Genomic DNA, 21,241 nt, shown 5'->3' on the forward strand with positions numbered 1-21,241 from the left:
ATTTTGAGACAGTTCTTAATAGACCAATACCACCAGAAGAGGATATACCGTCTGCTCAGGAAGATTTAAATATAGAAACAGGAGAGTTGAGGCTTGCAGAAGAGGAGAAAGCAGTAAAACAGTTAAAGAATAATAAGGCACCAGGGGAGGATGGTTTATTTCCGGAAATGTTTAAAGTGGAGGGGGATAGATTAATAATGATCTTGACCAAGCTATTCAATAAGATATGGGTGACGGGGTTACTACCATCAGTTTGGAAGAATGGTGTAATTGTTAAAGTTCAAGAAGGGAGACCTGAGTGAATGTGGTAATTGGAGGGGAATCTCTTTGTCACCGATAGCTTTGAAAGTTTTCAGTAGAGTGTTGTTAAATAGGTTGGAGCCGGTGGTTGAGGGTATTCTGAGGGATGAACAGGCTGGGTTTAGAAAGGGACGTGGTTGCAATGATCAGATCTTTATAGTTAGGCATTTGATGCAGCAAGTTAATGAAATGAGAGTACCGTTAAGTCTTTGTTTTGTTGATTTTGAAAAGGCTTTTGATAGTGTTTCGAGAGAGACTATTGGGAAGATCATGAGACATTATGGAATACCAGAGGAGTTTGTGAGGGTCATTATGAACATGCATGAGGACACATTTTGTAAAGTGATGGTTGATGGTTGTCTGAGTGATTCGTTTGAAGTCAAGTCCGGAGTAATTCAAGGTGGTGTTCTATCGCCTTTACCATTTATATTGGTCATTGATTACATTATGAAACGCGTTGGAACAGAAACCGGTGCAGGTATACTTTGGGGAGAGAACAGGAAACTTTTGGATTTAGATTATGCAGATGATATAGTTTTGATTTGTGATGGGCCAGAAGAGATGCAGAGAGTGTTGGACTGTTTGGTGAGTGAAGGTCGCAAGGTGGGTTTGGTTATTAATTGTGGAAAAACTGAAATAATCAATATGAATATGGAAAATGCGCAGGAATGTGTAATTGGAGGTATGGTTGTAAAGCAAGTTGATAGGTTTAAATATTTAGGTACTTATTTAGCCAAGGATGGTTCTTTGAACTTTGAATTCGAGGAAAGGTTAAAGAAGGCTAATCAGGCAATGGGAATGCTTAAAAATATTTGGAATAATAACAGTTTCTCTGTGCATACAAAAATCAAACTTTATAAGGTAATGGTTAGGAGTATCTTAATTTATGGACACGAGTCTTGGTACAGCACAGTGACTATGGAAAATAAATTCTTGGTGTTTGAAAGTAAAGCACTTTGAAGAATATTAGGAGTTAAGTGGTGGGAAAGGATACCAAATAGTAGAATTAGGGAAATAACGGGAGTGCAGCCGATCGATGAATATGTTAGATTCTCACGATGGAAGTGGCTAGGACATGTGTATAGGAGACAGGGAATAGTATGAGGTACACCAGGGTGGGTGGCACTTGGTAGGAGAGGTAGAGGAAGGCCAAAAGAGACGTGGGTGAGGACAATGAGACGGGAAGCTGGAGATGAGTGTTGGGGAGATCTTGAGGAGTTAGCACAAGATAGGATGTGGTGGTGTGAGTTCATTGAGGCCCTATGCATCCCCGAGGGTGCCACAGGAAAATGATTGATTGATTGATAGACTTCCCAGAATGTTCCATGAGGCCTAGTAGGCTTTGTTTTTAAGGTATTCCAATAAATAAAGCATGTGTACACCACCTTATGTGCTGCTCTGGTACTGCTTTAATATCAAATTTTTTAGGTTTAGGAAATCTCCTATAGTACTGAGTATTTGCAACATTAGGGAATTTTGGGGGGCAAAATTACCAGCTCAGTGCAGTAACTACTGTGCCCCATTTCATACACCAGTGCACACAGCACAAACAGTGATATTATATTTTCCTTTAAAAAAAAAAAAAAAAAAAAAAAAAGTGATCTCCACATTAAGGTGAAATAAGTAGATAACAAAACTAGGTCAGAAGGAAAGCTTCAGATGCAGTTCTGGGGCATTATGGTAACCAAAGGTTCAAGCATTACCCAGTCTAGCATCTAAATCTCAACAAAACTTAACCAAGCCGCCAGTAAAGCTTCATCATGAAAGAGAGTGGTTTAGTATAAAATATGAAATTGCTATAGAAAACCTGATGAATGTTCGTCTGTTCACACAGTGGAGGTAGGCAGATAAATCTGAGCAACACACAGAGATGTTCATAGTAAGACCTACAAGTGCTGAATTGTTCAGGATAAATCAATGGGCAAGCCAAGCCATTCAGGGAAATTTTTAAGTCCAGTATTAGCTCGCTTCAGCTTTTGCTGAACCTGCAGTTATTTAGTTTGGGGGAAAATATTAAGTGTTTTATGACACAGTGGCATTGCAGCATACCTCACATTAACTTGGGTTGTGTCAAAAAGAACCCTTTGCTCTCAGTGCAAATGTTGGCAGTGATGAGTGTAGAGAGCTCCACCTTTCAGTGTTATCCAGCCTCATCTGCAGTCTTTCATTCCATCCCATTCCTTCTTCCCCTTTATACTCATAAAGTGTATTTTCAAATTTAATTCATATTTTGTCTCCCTTCCTCTTTACATCACATACTCAGTTCCTGTCTCACTTTTTCACAGGTTCATGGGACAGTTGGAAAAAAGAACGTACAGACTTCGAGGCAAATAACAGAAAAATAGATGCTTAGTTAGCGCTAGGTACATTGGCAAATAATTACATGAAAAAATATAATGCACTGGGCGAGGTATTTCACTGGCATCTTAGATGAACTGTGTGTAAACGGTATGTCATGTGAGATAAAGCTGAGAACTTCAAAGGATTGATTAATAGGTGAATGACAGGACTAATTAACTAAGCACACTGATAATAACCTATACACTCAACCCCCTGCTATCGCGCCTAATTGGTCACAGGAAACGTGCGTGATAGTTGAATACGCGATTGCTGAACTGAACAGTCAGTGGGAAAATTTCTAATTGGTTTTTCGGTGGCCCATTTTTCTACTTTTAACCACTTTATGCCTACGATTTCCTGCCAATCTCTCCTCTAACATGAAATAAAGCATTATTATATTAATAATAACAATATAATGAATAAATAAACAATATAAAAGGCCATCAAACTTTTATAAGGATTATGGCTTGGGTGGTTTGATGGGTTCCGAGGCTTGAGAGTGGCTTAGTTGCCGCCAGATCTCTTTGGCTGTCTCCATTTCTTTATTGTCCACAGCTAAAGGGGGTATCACATGGTACCTTATATCAGGAATGGCTGAGGAACATTTAAGTGGAACAAAACTTGGACGCTATCACACACGTTCCTCACACTGTCGTCAGTTTTTTCGGCATAAGAAATATTAACTCTTTATAAGGGTTTCAAAACGATTGATATTTATTCTAAAATACAGTATTAATAAGTATTCAGTGTTAGACTAAATTTCAATGCTGTAGTACGATATATTCTTTTGAGCTGAATGGGTTTTGGTCACTGTTTTGCCTGTCGTGTCCTCGGCAGGAATCCATTCAGATGCATTCCAAATGTCCGTGCTATAATTGGGAATTTTACTACGTTACCGTTCCTATTAACCATCGTATCCTCTGCAAACCCTGTATGAAGTGCCGTGTGAATAAGTTTCGCTTAGCCTGTCTTCAAACTCGACGCGCGATAGCGGTCTTGGGGTGCGTGATAGCATGCATGGTTGTGCATTTGATGTGTGCTTGAGAGTAGATAAACATGATAACTGAACGCACGATAGCAGGGGGTTGAGTGTACATTTTTTTTACCCACCCTTATGATGTGATAATGCTCCATCCATCCATCCATCATCCAATCCTACATTGCCCCATGAGGAGCGTTAGGAGCCCGGGGCTAGGCAGTTGGTTCTGACATTTAAGATGAAAGTGACCAGCCTCACTCATCCCTGAGTGGCATTATGTGAGCAGTAAACTCCAACCACCCCTTGGATATAAACCTTCACAGGCTCAGTCCAACTGGAGCATAATAATTACCCACTAAACCACCAGGTGCCAAAATTTGGTTATATGGTTACCACCCAGCACAGTAAATGGTTTCCTAGTGTACAGGAAACCATTTGGCTTGTCACTCAGTGTAGAGTCACCCACAGGCAGAAGGAAGAGGAAAGAATGAAGGAAAGAAAGACGGAAGAGGGAGTGTAAAGTCACCCGTAGGCAGAAGGACGAGGAAAGATTGAAGGAAAGAAAGACAGTAGAGGATGGAAGAAAGAAGGATGGAGGAGAGTGATAATGATATGTTGATAAATTACTTGGTTAATTGTAATAGCTTTATCTTTTGTGTAATGCCATTGTTTAACTCCTCAGGTGATGTGTCAATGTTGGATCCACACTGCAGAGCACAGGCCCAGCTTCAGCGACATACAGCAGAGCTTTCCAGATGAGTGAATCACGCCCCCTCCCCCCACACATACATACACCTACACATCTGTATGCATATACAGATGCACACAGTTGGTTCCCATTCAGACATGTGGCAACAGTGTTGGATCCTTGACGTGTGTCTGTTGTCGTATGAAACACTCAATTTTTTGCAAGTGATTTGATAGAAAAAATTTATATATATCTTTCCTTCTGAGCAATGTTTCTTATGTAAAGAGCTTATGTGATACTGGATCACTGAAAATGGGCCTTGACAACTAATTTCAGATATTTTTTTAGTGCAGGCACTTCTCACTTAGTCTCGGATGTATGCATCCAAGTGAGAAAATTTTTTTGATTCATCATTGAATGTATTAGAAGGCTTTTAAAAAATCAAGCTTTTTAATAAAATAATGATCAAATTAAGTAAACGCTAATGTTTATGCAGGAGCTACCTTTTAATGAAACTTTGTGGTACAGTAACATCAAATGAGGAGTATCTGTAACTTAATAAACAAAGTTAATGAAAAGCTTCTCTCATTGTGTGTTTGCATGAGTTCTATTCTTTATTACTTCAGTGGTCATCGTATTCCTAACATTCCATTTTGCATTACATATCTACCAATACTTCATTCCATTTTTGAGTAACTGTTTGGATCTCATGGGCATTGTGGTAGAGAAACTAACGGTTGTTGTGAGATACTTTGTGTGTGTGTGTGTGTGTGTGTGTGTGTGTGTGTGTGTGTGTGTGTGTGTGTGTGTGTGTGTGTGCGTGCGTGCGTGCATGGATGCATGTGCTGACAGAGAGAGAGAGAGAGAGAAGGTGGGGGGACTGATGGATGGATGTAAGTGTTTGAGTTAGAAGATGTTTTTTAAGTGTGGGTGATTGGATGACATAAGGTGAAAGGCATGAGTGCATATGCCAAGGGATGTGTGTTTTTATGTATGTATGTATGTATTGGAAATTCTGCAAGACATGAAAGTTGACATGACTGTTCCTGAACTATGCAAGCTGCAGGGAGAAGACTGTGAGACTGCACTCTCTATCTTAATTTACAAAGCAGTTTAATAACATTGACATATTTCATAGTTTATATATTTTTTGGTATGTATCAATACTTAATTCAGAAGTATTTTTCGCAATCACCACACAATATTTTTAAAGTTTTTTACACACTGCAAAAACAACTATTTAGAGTACTTTTGACTTTAGGTAGACCCATGTTGTGTAATGTTAAAGCACTCCTACCCAGCTGTTCCTAAGACTGTGGCCAAGCAAAGGTTGGTAAACAGGAGATATAATGTCAGCAAGTGGAGAAATAATAAGACTGTTGATTTAAGAATTAATGATAGTATCCCATTATTTTGTTCCTAATCATGCTAGTAAACCAATATGAAACAGGTAGAACACTGTATAAACTCCTTCAATGGTGACATCTTTTTTAGTTTAATCTTGGTACCCCCAGACAATTCTGTTCTGCTACGGGACACATTTTTTGAATGGGAATGGTTAGATGTGGCTCAAGTTAATAATTTCATTAATACAGTTGAACAAATGTGTTGAATGAAGTCATCTGGTGGTAGCGTGAGTAAAATAAAAATTGGTCTTTGGAGTAAAGGAGTTATTGTTATTAGACAGGACAGTGATGTTGACAGACACTTTCTTAATGTTATAATGTATGCAATTTCTCTTCTATTTCTCTTTCTTAAATCATAAACACATTAAAACTACTGAAATTAAATCCATAATGCACCTGGATTACTTTATGAGATAAGTGACATTAGAGAAGTCCGAGATAGAATATTCATGGGATAATATAAAGGGGTATTATTATTACTATTGTATGAACCCAAATACAGTATTATTTCCTTACTTGACCACCTGCCCATCTGTATGATTACCTTACAAAACATATGATGAGTAAAATATTCATCCTTTCAATGTCTTTACCATTTTGCAGCACTTTTCTGTATAGCTTTTTGTTCTAGTTCTGGTTACTCAGAATTCCATTTTTCCATATCAGTTACCTCCTTCATCAACATATTGATGCTAAGTATCATGCTCATATATTCTTTCTGCTTTTCCCTGAATATAATTGAAATGGCAACCAACTTACCATATCACAGTCACTAACTAGGGAATCACAGGAGTTTTATTCTAGGGATGTACTTAAACCGTTTACAGCAGAGCACCATTAATCAGGCAGGGCAGGTGGACATAGCAGAGGAAATTTAAATAAATCTTGGCCAACCAAACTTCAAATACCCATGGAAGCCTGAGTCTTTGTTTTAAAGTGAATTATTTTTTTCTGAGCTTGGTGTAATATAACCCAGTTTAGCTCAGAATTTTACTCTTCGATTAGGTTCAGAATTTGAAGTCTGGGACAGAGGTAAGAATCTCAGGTAACCTTACACAGAGCTTCAGCAGTACTGTATAAAACTAAAAATACAGTAGATTCCATATGACAGTCAGACTCCAATTATCCTTATACAACTGTTTTTGAGGCCTTGGATATATCTTGAATTTTCTTTAATCAAGCGTGACATATTAGGTTGTATTAAAGCCTTATTTCCATGTTTACATTGCTATGGTACTGTATAGCTAAAAACATTGGCAACATGTGGACATATCTGATATGAAATATTTGACGATGTTGTCTAAAGTTAGCTGAAATTAGATTAGATCTGGATATATGATTAAAAGTGCAGGTAAATAGTGCCTGGTAAGGGTAAGGGTTACAGGTAATTGATTATATATATAAACAGATTATGTGGATAATAGGAGTTATACTGTATTAGTTTACAAAATTATAAACTCCGATAAAAATCAAGTATTGTATATCAAATAGAATAGGTGTATAACCCATATATCTATCTGTTTTTCTTACCGATACATAGCTGCTTCTTGGGAACTTTCACAAGAATGGGTGGCCGTTACATGTAACTCTCCAGGTTGGGTAAGGTACATTCAAGTCTCATGCTGTCAACTAATCCTTCTGGTGCTGGAATGGGATGCCTTGATGCAAAGACACTAATGTAACCAGATGGCTCTGCTGCCTGGTCACACAAATGTCCCCCAGCTCCCTGAAAGTAGAATGATAGACTGAAGGAGATCGGCTATTCAGCCTCCAGTTCAGATGAGCCTGGAGCAGCGGCAACAACCTTTCCTCCTTGCTTTCTTACTCTCAATCTCCGAATTACTTAAATCTACAACAAAAATAACAACAGCAACAGCAACCAGTCCTACCTTCCCCTCTTACTAACCTATAAGCTGTTTAACTCTGCTGATGAAAGGGTAGGGGGATAGGAGGGGGATGAGGATGGGCTAAGTGAGGAGAGAGATTGTAATAGCAGTATTTTTGAAAGACTTGTCATGGTCACCCTTTATGGAGAGTTTCTGAGAAGAAACAAGATATGAGACAGAAAGACAAATTAATGAGTGGTTCTTAAATCCCAGTAATTCGGCAAAGAGGTTGTTCTACAGTATTGCTAAATGTGTTGGGTGTTGTCTCTGGAATGTTAGAATGTAGGTTTGACTGCATGGAAGTCTACAGTGTTCTGGTAGGAATAATTTTACTGTTTTGGAACTTCCAACTCCCTGTAGTATTTCTGTGTATTTTGTGCACAAATTGCTCTATATATGTACATTACATAGATATATGTATTGTTCATAAGCATATTTTTGGATGAGCTTAATTTATGCTTTAGGGGATGGATGCAGAGTATAGAAATGCAGAGCTTGAACATGGAAGAGTTACGTGTTTGAGCTGAGTGGAGTGAGGAACTAGTTCCAAGACCAGATGAGGCCGAATGGAGGGCTAAAGTTCTGTCATTGTCATCCCAGTAAAACTATTTGGCTTCACTGTCTGGCAAATCTACTGAAACACAAGCAGTATTGGAACATGAGTCAGAGAAAGGATGATGCCCAATGTTGCAGGAAATGGGTGATACTTGATATGTTTTGTAATGTTGCCCAAGACTGCTCTGATCCAGTACACTGTACCATGAAACCAGCAACTCTAGATTCTGTGTAGCAAATACTAGGTGTCTGTTTGTCTTACATTCTGGATGGTTCATTAATATACCACATTTTGGATCGTAACTTAAACTACCAACCTTTGTACAAGTCACTACTGTATTAGATAGGTATATATTCTTCCTAACTCTGTGGACCTCAAGTTAAAGCCAAGCTGTTTTTGTGTCCAGTTCTGCCAGCTCTTGGGAATGTGTGTAACTTTGCCAAATAGTTGTTAAATGGGTACAGTGGGTCATATGATGTTCATGTGGTCACCCCAGTCAAAGCTGTCAGTAACCTTCTTGACTGCAACTCTTTACAAGTTACCTACTATTTAATCCTCAGAAGCACAAAACTCACTCTTAATATTCCAGTAAAATGAGAGATGCATTTAGAATAGTGAAAAATTATTAAATAATCATCTGCCATAACACTGGTGTGGTGACTTGCTGAAGAAAGTGTCAGGGTTTACAAAATTAATGCTGCAAAAACTCTTGCAGCATTAGATATGCAGTATTGCAATGTAGCACAAACCACCATAATTTGGACTTGATGCTAAGTGTTAAGGCATCTTTGTATTCAGGGGAAATCCAAGATATGAGGTAGAGCATCATGTTGGGATTTAACACAGGGATGAAAAACATGAACATGACTTGACCTGGGTTGTTCCTCAAGTTTTGTAAGGACCACTCTCAGATGCTGGGGTTTTATTTACAGTTTAAAACATTTTGCATTTTTATATTGGTATTTGTAGTGAAAATTTATGTGTAGGTAATACAGCTAGTTAGATGTGCTTGTGAAGAAGTGTTTATTTATAAATCAAAATGACTTACTCATGTGTGGTGCAAATGCCATATTGCTCTTAGAGTATAAAGGAAGTTGGGAGACCTGAAGCATTTTAGTCCAATCCTTGTCATAATGTTGCCAGAGCTCCCAGGCAGAGTCAGGAGAGAAGTTGGTGAATCACATTATTAAAAAAAAAAAAAAAAAAAAAAAAAAAAAAAAAAAAAAGTGTTTGGTTGAACCATTAGTGACAGAACCAGGTTCACTTTAACACACACTCATGTAAACTTGCATATCATTTGTAAGAGATTATAAAACTTTAGTGGAAAAGTTTCTAGAGAAGGGAAAGAAGTTGTATGTGGCCTTCATGGATTTGGAGGAAGCACATGACAGAGTGGATAGACAAGGAATGTTGAAAATATCAAGAGTATATGGAGTAAATAGGAAGTTATTAAATGCTGTGAAGAGTGTGTATGAGGATGCTAAGACTGCTGTGCATGTGGATAGTGAACTGAGTGAATTTTTCTGTCTGAATGTTTGATTGAAATAGGGATGTGTCATGACTCCATGGTTGTTCAAACTGTATATGGATGGGGTTATAAAGGAGACACAAGGTACGGCAGTGGATGTTGGAGCGGCCGTAATGAGAGAGGGGAGAATTTGGAAACTTCCCGTACTATTGTTTGCAGATGATGCTGCATTGTTAATTGAAGACGAAGGGGAACTGCAAGGCTAGGTGAATGAGTTTGGGAGAGTGTGTAAGAAACAGAATTTAAAAGTGAATGTAGGGAAGAGTAAAGTTATGGTCTTTGAAGGAAATGAAGTCACTGACTGTACAGTGAGGTTGGATGATGAGGAAATGGAAAATGTGAGTATATTTAGGTAGTTAGGTTGTGTGATGAGTAGGGATGGAAGTTTGGAGGATGAAGTGCTGGAAAGGGTACAACAAGGAAGAAAGGTTGCTGTTTCTTTTAAAACAGTGATAAGAAATAGGGAAGTGAGCATGGAAGTTAAAAAAGTCATGGCATGATAATATTGTGATACCAACTCTAACATATGGAAGTGAAGCTTGGACCTTGTTGGAAGGACACAAGTCAAGAGTGAGAGCAGTGGAAATGAGTTATTTGAAAGGAGCATGTGGAGTTACATGGAGAGACAGACTAACAAATGAGGAAGTGAGGGACCGTTGTGGTGTGATAAAAAGCGTTAGGAGAAATACATTGAGGTGGTTTAGCCATATGGAGAGGAGGGAGGGCAAGAGCCTAACTGGAAGAGTGTTATGCAAGTGAGGTGGTGGGGGGATGAGGGAGGGGGAGGCCAAGGATAAGTTGGAGAGATGGAGTGGAGAGGTATATGAGAGAGGGGGGAGTGAGCTGGGGTAGGGTAGTGCAGTGGCGGGGGACAGGGCGACATGGAGGCAATTTGTTTGTTGCCACCCCTTACGGGATTAAGGCGTCTGGCAATAGACAGATAGATAAAACCATGCTTTTCCTGTTGATGCTGTGTCTTAACTGACAAGACATTTATTGTTGAAGTGTACAGTATTTTACAACGTAGGTAAGCCATATCTCCTTAAGATACTTAGGATCAGTAACACTAACACTTGAGGTTGCCACACTACCAGACTGACTATGAACACTGAGTGATAAACATTAATCTTATATTCCAGCAGACAGTTGTAATAACTGTTTTTGTTCCTGATGAGGTACTGTTCTGTGATATTTTGCCTGTGCAGCATTGTGCAGTGCAGTAGCAGTGATACATATCTAACTTTAGTGACTGTGAGATATTATAAAGGATTATTTTATTGAATGATACCATTATTGTACACCACTGCAACAAAAAAGATATGCAAAGTCTTATTTTCAGTACTGTATGGCTGAAGGAGTTTAAATGTTATAATACTATACAAGTCTATCAAATGAGTTCACCAGTGAGACTAACATATTAAAAACCTAATGCATTTCTTCTCAGTTCTACTTCCCAGGAGCTGAACTTGAGCATATTAGATGACAGGGTAGAGTGCTTCCACTGTACTTGTTGCCTAATGGACTTTTAACTACTGGAAAGTATGAACGAAATATCTTTAATGTAAAAAATTTTTAGTTACCGTATCTGAAATTTTATCAGTCTGGCAGTGTGGGGTTTAGCTCTTGTGGTCTTCTTTCAGATGTACCATATCTTCACCTTTTAACCAGGGTTCAGGATTGCAGATAGTTTTAATTTTAAGTCTGTTTTATTGAAGTTAGGTAATTTATTACTGATGCTACAGTGCAGTATGTCTTCAGTTTAATTTTTCAGTCAAGCAGAGAGAAACAGGGTAAAATGAAGAAAACTTTACATTAAGGACCTTCAAATAAAAATCAAAGCATTAATTTCCTGGGCATCATATATGATGAACTGGGGGGAAATATAATGCAGTATATATTGAACTCCCCTCCCCCCCCAGCTATGTAGACATACTCGTATTAGCAAATAATGAATATTCCTCAGTATACTGAACAGGAAGTTTTTTTATTTTTTTATTTAATTAGCTTCAACAGATAACATCTTTAAGTCCACAGAAATGATCCCCACCAGGCACTGTAATGCACTGAGGATGTTAATTTTTATATTCATCAAACCAAGATCTGCTAACTTTGTACTTTCAACAACATTCATATAAAATTTTGTTTCCCCTTCAGTCCATATGAAGTAAGACACATTACACACAAAGTGACTGAGTTTGAAGTGGGAAGCAGTGATGTGGTTACAGTATTGATGCATTGTACAAAGAGGGAAACAACAAGCTGTATATAGGTGTTGTAAAATATTAACATTAGATGATAAGCCTGTGTGCCCTATGGTCTATCTGGTATTTCTGACAGTACGCAGTTTTAATGTGGAAAGGCAATAATACTGTTAGTCATATAATAATTAAGCAGAAACCTTAACATACTCAAACAGAGACCTGTTCTGATGGACAGTTTGTACTGTGACAGTGAGTGAAAGTTCCTCAAAAAGATCAAATTACTGGTTCAGTGTGGCTGTAACTAATGACAAATAGGACAGTATTCAGAGTTTAAGTAGAATTTGCCTGGATAATGCTTGGCACATTATGACACAGGGGCGACAGATTGTATTGCACATGTTTTGAGTTTTCCACGTGAGCATTTAGATGTTGATATTGCCTTGGAGATGCGGCCTTCGGGCTGTTGCAGCGCTCAATATGGGGTAGCATCGGCCTTGGGCGGTGAGGCCGAGTGTGTAGTATTGTGGTTGTTAGTGCATTTACTATGGTCTTGTGATTGGCTTTCAATTTTATATCCTACAGTATATGTAAAGCAGGTATGTTGACAGGATTCTCATTTTATCAGAGAAATTTAACACAGCTTTGTTACCTTGAGTGTAACTTCATAGGAATACAATTATATAAAATTGTTCTGATGTAGTACATAGTACTTCTGTACCCTAAAATCAAACTAATTCTTCATTCAGTGGCACAGTACCAACAGCAATAAATCTGGCAGCAGTACTTCACATTATAAAACAGACTTTGAAATAATGTATGATGTACAGACACTCCTCACTTAGCTGTGGTCTAGGATGCATACAGGTATGTTATTAATGACTCTGTTTTAAGTGATACATATGTTTCTGTTACACAGTTGAGGGGCTGTAAGCACAAAAATTATGATCACAATATATAAATGAATAAAGTAATAATTATGGTGGGTGGGGGCGCTCACCATCCAATCACTCGATGTAGTGCTTCTGTTGGGTGTCTGCCCTTTTGTCTCCTCCATCCTTCTTTCCTTTCATCCTCTTCTGTCTTTCTTTCCTTCATTCTTTCCTTGTCCTTCTGCCTACGGGTGACTTTACACTCCCTCTTCTGTCTTTCTTTCCTTCATTCTTTCCTCTTCCTTCTGCCTGTGGGTGACTCTACACTGACTGACAAGCCAAATGGTTTCCTGAACACCAGGAAACCATTTACTACACTGGGTGGTAACCATATAACCAAATTTTGGCGCCTGGTGGTTTAGTGGGTAATTATTGCACTCCAATCGGATTGAGCCGGTGAAGGTTTATATCCAAGGGGTGGTTGGGGTTGATTGCTCATGTAGTGCCACTCAGGGATGAGTGAGGCTGGTCACTCTCATCTTAAACGTCGGGACCAACTGCCTAGCCCCGGGTTCCTATGCTCCTCATGGGGCAATGTAGGATTGGATGATGAATGGATGAAGTAATAATTTTTTATTAAGAAACTCTAGTGAATCAAGAATATCTGTAAGTGAGAATAGGTGTTACCCTTAAGAACCAACTTTTAAGTGAGGAGTACCTGTATGTATTGCTCAGAATTAAGAGCCAGTGCTGCTTTGTGAAGCATTAACAAGAATTGGTCTTCCTTTTTAAAAATTTTAAATGTACAGTACAGTGGTACATATACACTAGTATTAAACTACAGTACAGGCATACAAGTAACAGGAACACATTTTCCATTCAGTAAAATGCATAAGAAAATGATACTGTGTGATGACTGTAGCTTTCCTAGAAAATTTAAAGATTCAATAAGGTTTGAGAGAATAAATTGTGTGGTGGTTACCAAATGCTGCCTGTGTCTTGCACCATCCAGCAATCCTTGATAACAGACTACTACCCTGCGGTGAAATTCAGTAACATATTAACCATGATTTAAACTTGAGAAAAGGCACGAGGTTATATGTGGGAGGATATATGAGTATGAGTGGGATGGTTGGAAGAAGGTGAGGTAAACAAGTACTGTAACAAGTTGGGAAGGCCAACATATGAAAATTTATGAGTGAGATATGTGAATGTATGGTGTTTAACAAAGGCCTCATGGGATGAATACATAGGGTGGGCCGACCTATGGTTTTCTGATGGGGCCAGGCTGTGAACTGTGTAAGGTAGCATCTGTGTGGTAACTATTTCATTGTTAATTACCAATTGCACCATTTTATTCATTACAGTATAAAGAAGCAGAAGCATCAGCTAGAATCTTATCACACTTACCGTACTATAGAAACTCAGGTAGCACTTCACTTTCAAAAATCAATAAAATCATGCATATTCCAGAAAACTGGAGGAGGGGGGGGGAGTTACATAAAGGCAAATATAAGGAAACAAAGATGGCTTCACTAAATAGGTAACAGAACGCTATCATGTTTGCTGTCCTAAACAGCTTTCATCAAAAACCAAAATGTGCAAGGTAGAAACTGAAAATTGCTGACTAAATACAAAATTTCCATCTTTGATGTCAGTGGTTGCTGAAAAGGCAGAAAAAGGTATAAAAATAAGCTGATAGAACAAAGTACAGGAGTGCACGATAGAGGATGGTGTGTCATGGAAGGAGGGGAGGGGGGATCATTATTATGCTGGGAAAGAACTGCCCTTGGTTGTTTGCAGAGGTCATACTTCACAAGATGTGGCTTGAGGCTGCAGATAAATGAAACGTACAGTCTCAGTCTCCCAGTACTGTATGCTTCCTGAATGAATAACTGAGGTAACCATGCAGTTTGTTTGGTAGTGAGGTATCCTTGTACTGGAAAACTAGGTAGCTACTACAACATTTTAAACCTCCAAAAAAAATTCTTAGTGAGCATCTGTCATCTGAAATCTGATTTTTTTTTTTTTTTTTTTTTTTTTAATACAGCTGACAGCTTCAGTACAGTTACCACAGTCTTGCTAATACCTGTTGGTGCGTGCATGACACAAAGCAGCTATAGCCAATTGTTGTGAGCGACAGTCTCCACTTCCGTTGTTTGCCAAACCAATAATGCGATCACTAGCTCAAGCTTAGTCTACCAGTATAATAGCAAAAAGTTACTGTTGGCTGTGTTGGGAATAGTAACAGTTGGCTTTGGGATCATGTTGGCTCTTTATTATAGTGTTATATATCCTCTGTATAAAAGAACATTATTGTGTGTTTTACCAATGCCATGATTATTCAAACAGATGAATTGTACCAACAGTCTGAGATGGTAATTGAGGCTAGCAGTAACAGAACTCACCAAGCACCAGGATAGTTGAAATAAGGTTAACTTGCCACTGTGTTCCTCCGGAAAGATGTGTTGACCAGGAGCTAAGTTCTGAACAAAAATATGTTGTAGTACTGGAATATTAGTTGGTTAAAAAACTAGGCATTTTGAAACAAAAACTATTACATGCATATTCCTCATTTACAAATATCCCTTGCTTAATGATGGTGTTACACGGGTGAAAATAACATTAATTTATATACAGTTGAGAAAAGACATTAAGCATGAGTTCAGTGGGAATACATTGCTGAGAGTCCCAAGGCTGGCCCTTGGGGAGATAATTTTACTGAACTCTGGTCCAAAACTAAGGTAAAGTTCATAATCACGTACAACACCACATATTGTGACATAAGCCATTGTAGATTAATTCTGTACCAATACTAGAACACAATGAAAAAGGGACTTCAGGTAATCCAATGGTAAGGGCTTACAAGGCCAAGTTGCACCCACATTTTCTTCCAGCAACACCACTAGTTACAGAGATGCATCACTCATTATTATATTACAGCTCAAATAATATTAAAATATATTTTTGTATCCCAGTTATCATTAAAATAACTTTGGGCATCATTAACAAAAAATGGAATGTAACAAATAAATAAATAAATAAAAGTTAAAGCAAATTAGCATTAACTAGTACTGTATATCATTCAGTGAGGGATACCAACACACAGCAGTTCGCAAATTCTACACATCTGAAAATACTAGTTTTCCAAAAGAATTTTACAAGTCATTTTACTTACTTTCTTATTTTTGTATATATCTATCTATCTATATACCTAGGCTGCTTCCCCCAAGGAAAGGGAGGTAGCCGAGACAGGACGACACACTCTCCATTTACTCATCCATTTAAACACATTCATTCACATCTTAGCCCCAAAGGGGAGAACGGACAGATCCTCACCGCACCACACCGCACAAGGGTCAACTGCGCAATGCAATCAGTGACATCCGCAGCAGGGCCCGACAGCAGAGCTGGTTTACCCCTGCCACATCATAACATACCCATCCCCTTACCCGCACCTGACCTGACTAGCTGATCAGACCAAATGCGGGAGAATATCCCCTCAGGGCTGCGTCATCACTTATTTATTCACAATTTCTCTCCATTTATTTCTGTCACGCACAGCCACTCTTCCTTGCTCGACAGACATCCCTCTCGCATCCAGCGCTCTCTTCACACTATCCATCCATCCTATTCGTGGTCTTCCTCTCAGCCTTACACCTCTCACATCAGATCTAGTTATCTTTTTCACCAATCGCTCATTATCCATTCTCTCCATATATATATATATATATATATATACCACTGAGGAAACATCTGGTTTAGTTTCCAAGGTCTCTGCTACACTGGCAAAGTGCTGCAGCAGCCTAAAGTCACTCAGGCAACCTCAAGCTGGACATATTTCAACCTTGGGGCTGAGTTCATAATTTTTTTTCTGTGTTTCTGTTCCTTTGAACTAAAAATAGTCACTGTTTATTGTTATTTTCACACCTGAACCATTAAAACCATGAATAATGGAAAATACTGTACAGTGGTGGGTATCTATACATCTTGTAATGATAATGAATTTCAGTTTTCTGAAAAATTCAAATTCATGAAAGCGTCTTGATCACAAACTTATAGGATTTTGGAACTGCACTGTATTTTGATGCATATTAGATTCAGTTACTAGTAGCCTCGGTTACTGAAAGGATACAATAACATGTCTCAAGTAGACCCTAAAATGTACTGTGATTGCATGGGTGAGCCTTGTTCTCCTGGGGCCGTATTCATAAACTTTCCTCAACATAAATAATGTATAGTGTAAAACTGCTTGTGTATACAGTATTGTACTTTTATTTTTACTCGTACTGTTTTACTATCATATATTACATAGCCAAACTAAAATGAACATTTAGTGAAAAAGACCCAGAAATGTAATTTTTCATACCAGTTTACTGCTATGGATGCATTTATTGGAAAATTTTACCAGGAGCTTCATAAATACATGCCCTTATTAGGTTAACTTCTTCACTACAATGACACATTGTATGTAGTGTATTTGTATTGCCTCCAGATTGTATTTTATTCATGTTGGAAAGGCCTCATATTGTAGGGGTTGCCTAAGTTGATATCTGACCCCTTCAGTTCAACAAGTCTAACCTGAGCTGAACAAAACTGTTAGCAGCATGAATAAAATGGAAAAACGTGCCACTGGATCAAAATTACGGTACCTCCTTCATGGCATGGATATGTGGTGTAGTTTATTTTTGCTTAGGAGAGAATATTCAGTTTGTGGTATTAGTGTTGTGATGAGAAGGGGTAGTTTGAGATGGGCAGGGCTTGTGGAGAGGTTGGAGGATGATAACTGGGTGTGGAGGGCAAGAGATGTGAATGTTGAGGGTGGATTGGCAAGATGCAGACCAAAAAAAGACCTGGAATGGAGTCATAAAGTGTGCCCTCAGGGATAAAAGACTAAACAGAGAGGCTGTTAGAGACTGAGCAATGTGGAGAGCTGTCATTATGTGACCAAGGCTGACATATATAAGCATGTTGGAGCCTTTATAAATGAGACTTGACCAACACCTTCATTTGCTGTGGTCCCTGGCCCATCCAAATGTGAAAATAGTTAAGTGCAGGCTGAGGCTGCTTTTCTTCTACAGTTCACTACCCTCCTTTCAGAGGACTTGAAAGAGTTGTGGGACATTATATCAGTGTCACCATATGAAGGAAATGCTCTCTAGGACCACTTTTTCAGTGCTAGAAGTGAATAAAATCATTGGATGAAATTGTCTGGTGGTAGCAGGTATAACACCAATAACAGGTCATTAGAATGAAGGGGTAAATGCTTCTGCCTGTAAGTGAGTCTGATGGGTGCCTTAAACACCCTCTGATGGAGTAGCTCCTAAGAACACTGCTGCAGTATACAGACCTCTCCAATTGGCACAAGCATTAACCCCCTTCCCCCAGTAGCATGTTATTTCATTTTACGATTGCTAGCCTACTTATGTACTGACTATTTTATTCAGCTAAGGAGACACTTTTTGAGCTGGTGAGGGTAGACACCAAATATCAGTGATCCCTTGTACATGGGAGGCCTTTCTAAGCTTTAGTAAAAACGTACAGAGGTAGATCAAATAAACAGGATAAATACATCATCATAGTGCAGAGGTTAATCCAATGACATTAGCCCTTGCAGTTTTCTTGCCAACAGTGACACCATGCCACCATCATGCAGCAGCTACACTGGTTCTATAACCATGTGTCCAGTAGTGTAAGGAAATCAGATACTTAACATATTGAGCATGGGGCCATTGTCTTCATTTTATTTTGTCATGCCATGCTTATTTCATTTAGTTTCTCACATACTTTTCCAACTGGAAGGCTTGTCCTAAGTTGAATGCAGTTACTGTATCTGGTGGCAGCAGAAAGAATACTGTGTATTTCAGAACTAACAAGGGCTGTTGAAACATTACTACGTTATTCAGGGATTGGGTGTTGATCTTGGCAAGTCACTTTGGGTTAAGTCAGGAAATACAGCAGTACTTGCTCAAGAAAATAAAAACTGTCTTCAACAGTGTCTGTTGGTATTTCACCTATCTTGGACTGTAGTGTGTGGAATAATAGATTCTCATAAATAGGACTGCACTGACTGGAAAATTTTAATTGTATACAACAGAGGGTGAAAGATTACCATTATCCCTGGCTACTGTGTGTAGTAAAATTAATTATAATGTATGGGGAGTAACAAGTTCTCATTATCCCTAGCTGTACTGTATAGTAAAATTAAGTACTGTATAAGTTATAATGTATGGGGCCACTATACCATAACTGATCACTAAATGGTGTTGGGATCTGAGTGATATTTTATGGCTCTTCCCCAACCAACAGTGATTAGTGTACAGTATTATGTGAAGGGATAGTGACAGTAGGTATTATAAAGTATGAAAATGATGAAATATTATCCCTTTTTGATAAACTGAAGTATCGGAACCAGTGTTTGGGTGTTTCTGGAGAGGACTCCTAGCAGGGTACTGTAGAGGTTCTTTATACTGCAACAGTTATAGCAAGAAAACGTTTCTTTGATTCGTGATGCAGATGGATACTTGCAGTTTATATATATGTATGCTGACTTGTATATAAAGTTTATATGTATATCAGCTGAAAGTCAGCTTGAAAACTGAGCTTGACTGACCACAGTTTAGGGCAACATAACAGTCATAGGGTGACTGTATAATTTATTTCTAGTATGAATGAAACACTTCCATATATTAATACTAACTGCTCTTTTTTCAAGGTGATCTTCAGCCTTTTTATGAATCACGTGTACTTAATTTTATGCGTAAATAAGCAAAGGTACAGTATATATATATATATATATATATATATATATATATATATATATATGTATGTATGCATATATACTCGTGTGTGTGTGTGTGTATGTGTGTATATATATACATATATATATATATATATATATATATATATATATATATATATATATATATATGTGTGTGTGTGTGTGTGTAATTATGCTTTTTAAAACCTTTACTTTTCACAAATTTAGTATCAGTTTCCATACCATTTTAATTTGTCGATAAGTGTTCTAGCTCTCCATTTCATGGGTGCAGGTGTCACCCTGATAAGTTTTGGCTCATTATCCCAACTCAAAAATATGTTCCATTTCTGAAATCTAAAATCTTATATGATTTGGCCACCACATCTTACTTTCTAGCTGCCACCAGTAATTTACAGTACTGCAGGACAAGAAGAGACAGCTCTCATAAAGTTTGCAGTACAGTTGAGATTTTGATATTAAATAATCTAGTACAGTAAGTGATGCAGTTCAGTACTGTAATTCAGTAAACACGCTGAACTTCATGGTTCATTGTTTACTGTATCATACAGTCTGTAGTATATTAATGCAGTGTTATTACTTCTGACAGTTTGATTGTGGTATGAAACCAACTTATTGTGAGCCTTGTGCATGGAGCTGGAACACTCAGTGGCCCACACTCTTCTCCAGTCATGCCTTCTCTTTGGTTATTGAGGTAATCATACATTCCACAAGATGGCAGTCGTTAAATAATAAAACTGGAAGATTTTCAGGTGTTATAACCTTATTTACTGTACTGTACTGTACTGTATTACATATGGATTAAGAATGGTCAATGCCAAAAAGTATTTTTTATACATAGAATTAGTACTGTGGTGATATCATTATTCAGTGGATATGTTTTAAGTCATATTTGTAAAAATGTACAGTTCATAATTTTGAATACAATGTTACCCTTTTGACTACAGTCATCAAAATTAAAATGATACCATAATCAATAAAAGAGAATATGCATTTGAATTTTCTTTGGCAGTCATGCTTTTTTCTCCTTATCATTTAGGTTACTCTTGTAAAAATGTCAGGGTTGGCAACCCACCTGTTTTTTTTTTTTTTTCAAAATACCCCCCAAACCCGGGCAAAAGTAGGTTTTTTCAAAGTTTACATTAAATTTAAATAAAATAATGTTTCTGTTATACATAATTATGAATAGCCCAATAAAATCTTATTTTTCACAGTTATTTGAATGAGGGAAATGAACACAATCATGTTTTGACCCATTTGGCTGTTATCCTTGGGCTGCCTGCAACACAGCAAAAAATGCATCAACATAGAGGCTTGAGAGCACTGCACAACTCATGGGCTGGGCCGGCTGGCAAAGATCAGTCCACACTACACAATAGTAGGAGAAGTCATTTGCCTTGCTACTCTCCTTTCTTTGGTAATTATATACAGTACTTGCATTTCTGTCTTCTAATTAGTTATTATGGAAAATTCTGTTGCATAAGTGATTTCACACATTATCTTAACAGTAATAATAGCTTTTGATAATCAAATATCTAAGCCTATAAAATACATCTATTTTAAACAGAAAGCAATATTATTATTTCTAAAGAATTATTGATATTTGGTAATGATATGAGACATATACTGTAGTATGAGTTAACTCCAGTAATGATTGCTGTTATATCACAAATTTACCCCACTCCTTAATACAACTAAAAACCATAAAAA

General features: G+C 37.9%; 1 protein-coding gene across 1 annotated transcript in view; it reads left to right on the forward strand.

Annotated features, from left to right (window-relative positions):
- Nucleotides 1-5,013, forward strand: part of Btk (tyrosine-protein kinase Btk29A) — a 184,126-nt gene extending 179,113 nt beyond the window's left edge. Inside the window, exon 13 of the mRNA XM_080277628.1 lies at nt 4,302-5,013. Coding sequence (XP_080133754.1) covers nt 4,302-4,382 — 81 coding nt within the window. The 3' untranslated portion in view covers nt 4,383-5,013. The remainder of the gene's footprint in view (nt 1-4,301) is intronic.
- Nucleotides 5,014-21,241: the final 16,228 nt, after the last annotated feature.

The sequence above is a fragment of the Coenobita brevimanus genome, chromosome 70, assembly GCF_032717465.1.
Source record: "Coenobita brevimanus isolate Jiangsu-jjx chromosome 70, ASM3271746v2, whole genome shotgun sequence".
Taxonomy (NCBI): Eukaryota; Metazoa; Arthropoda; class Malacostraca; order Decapoda; family Coenobitidae; genus Coenobita; species Coenobita brevimanus.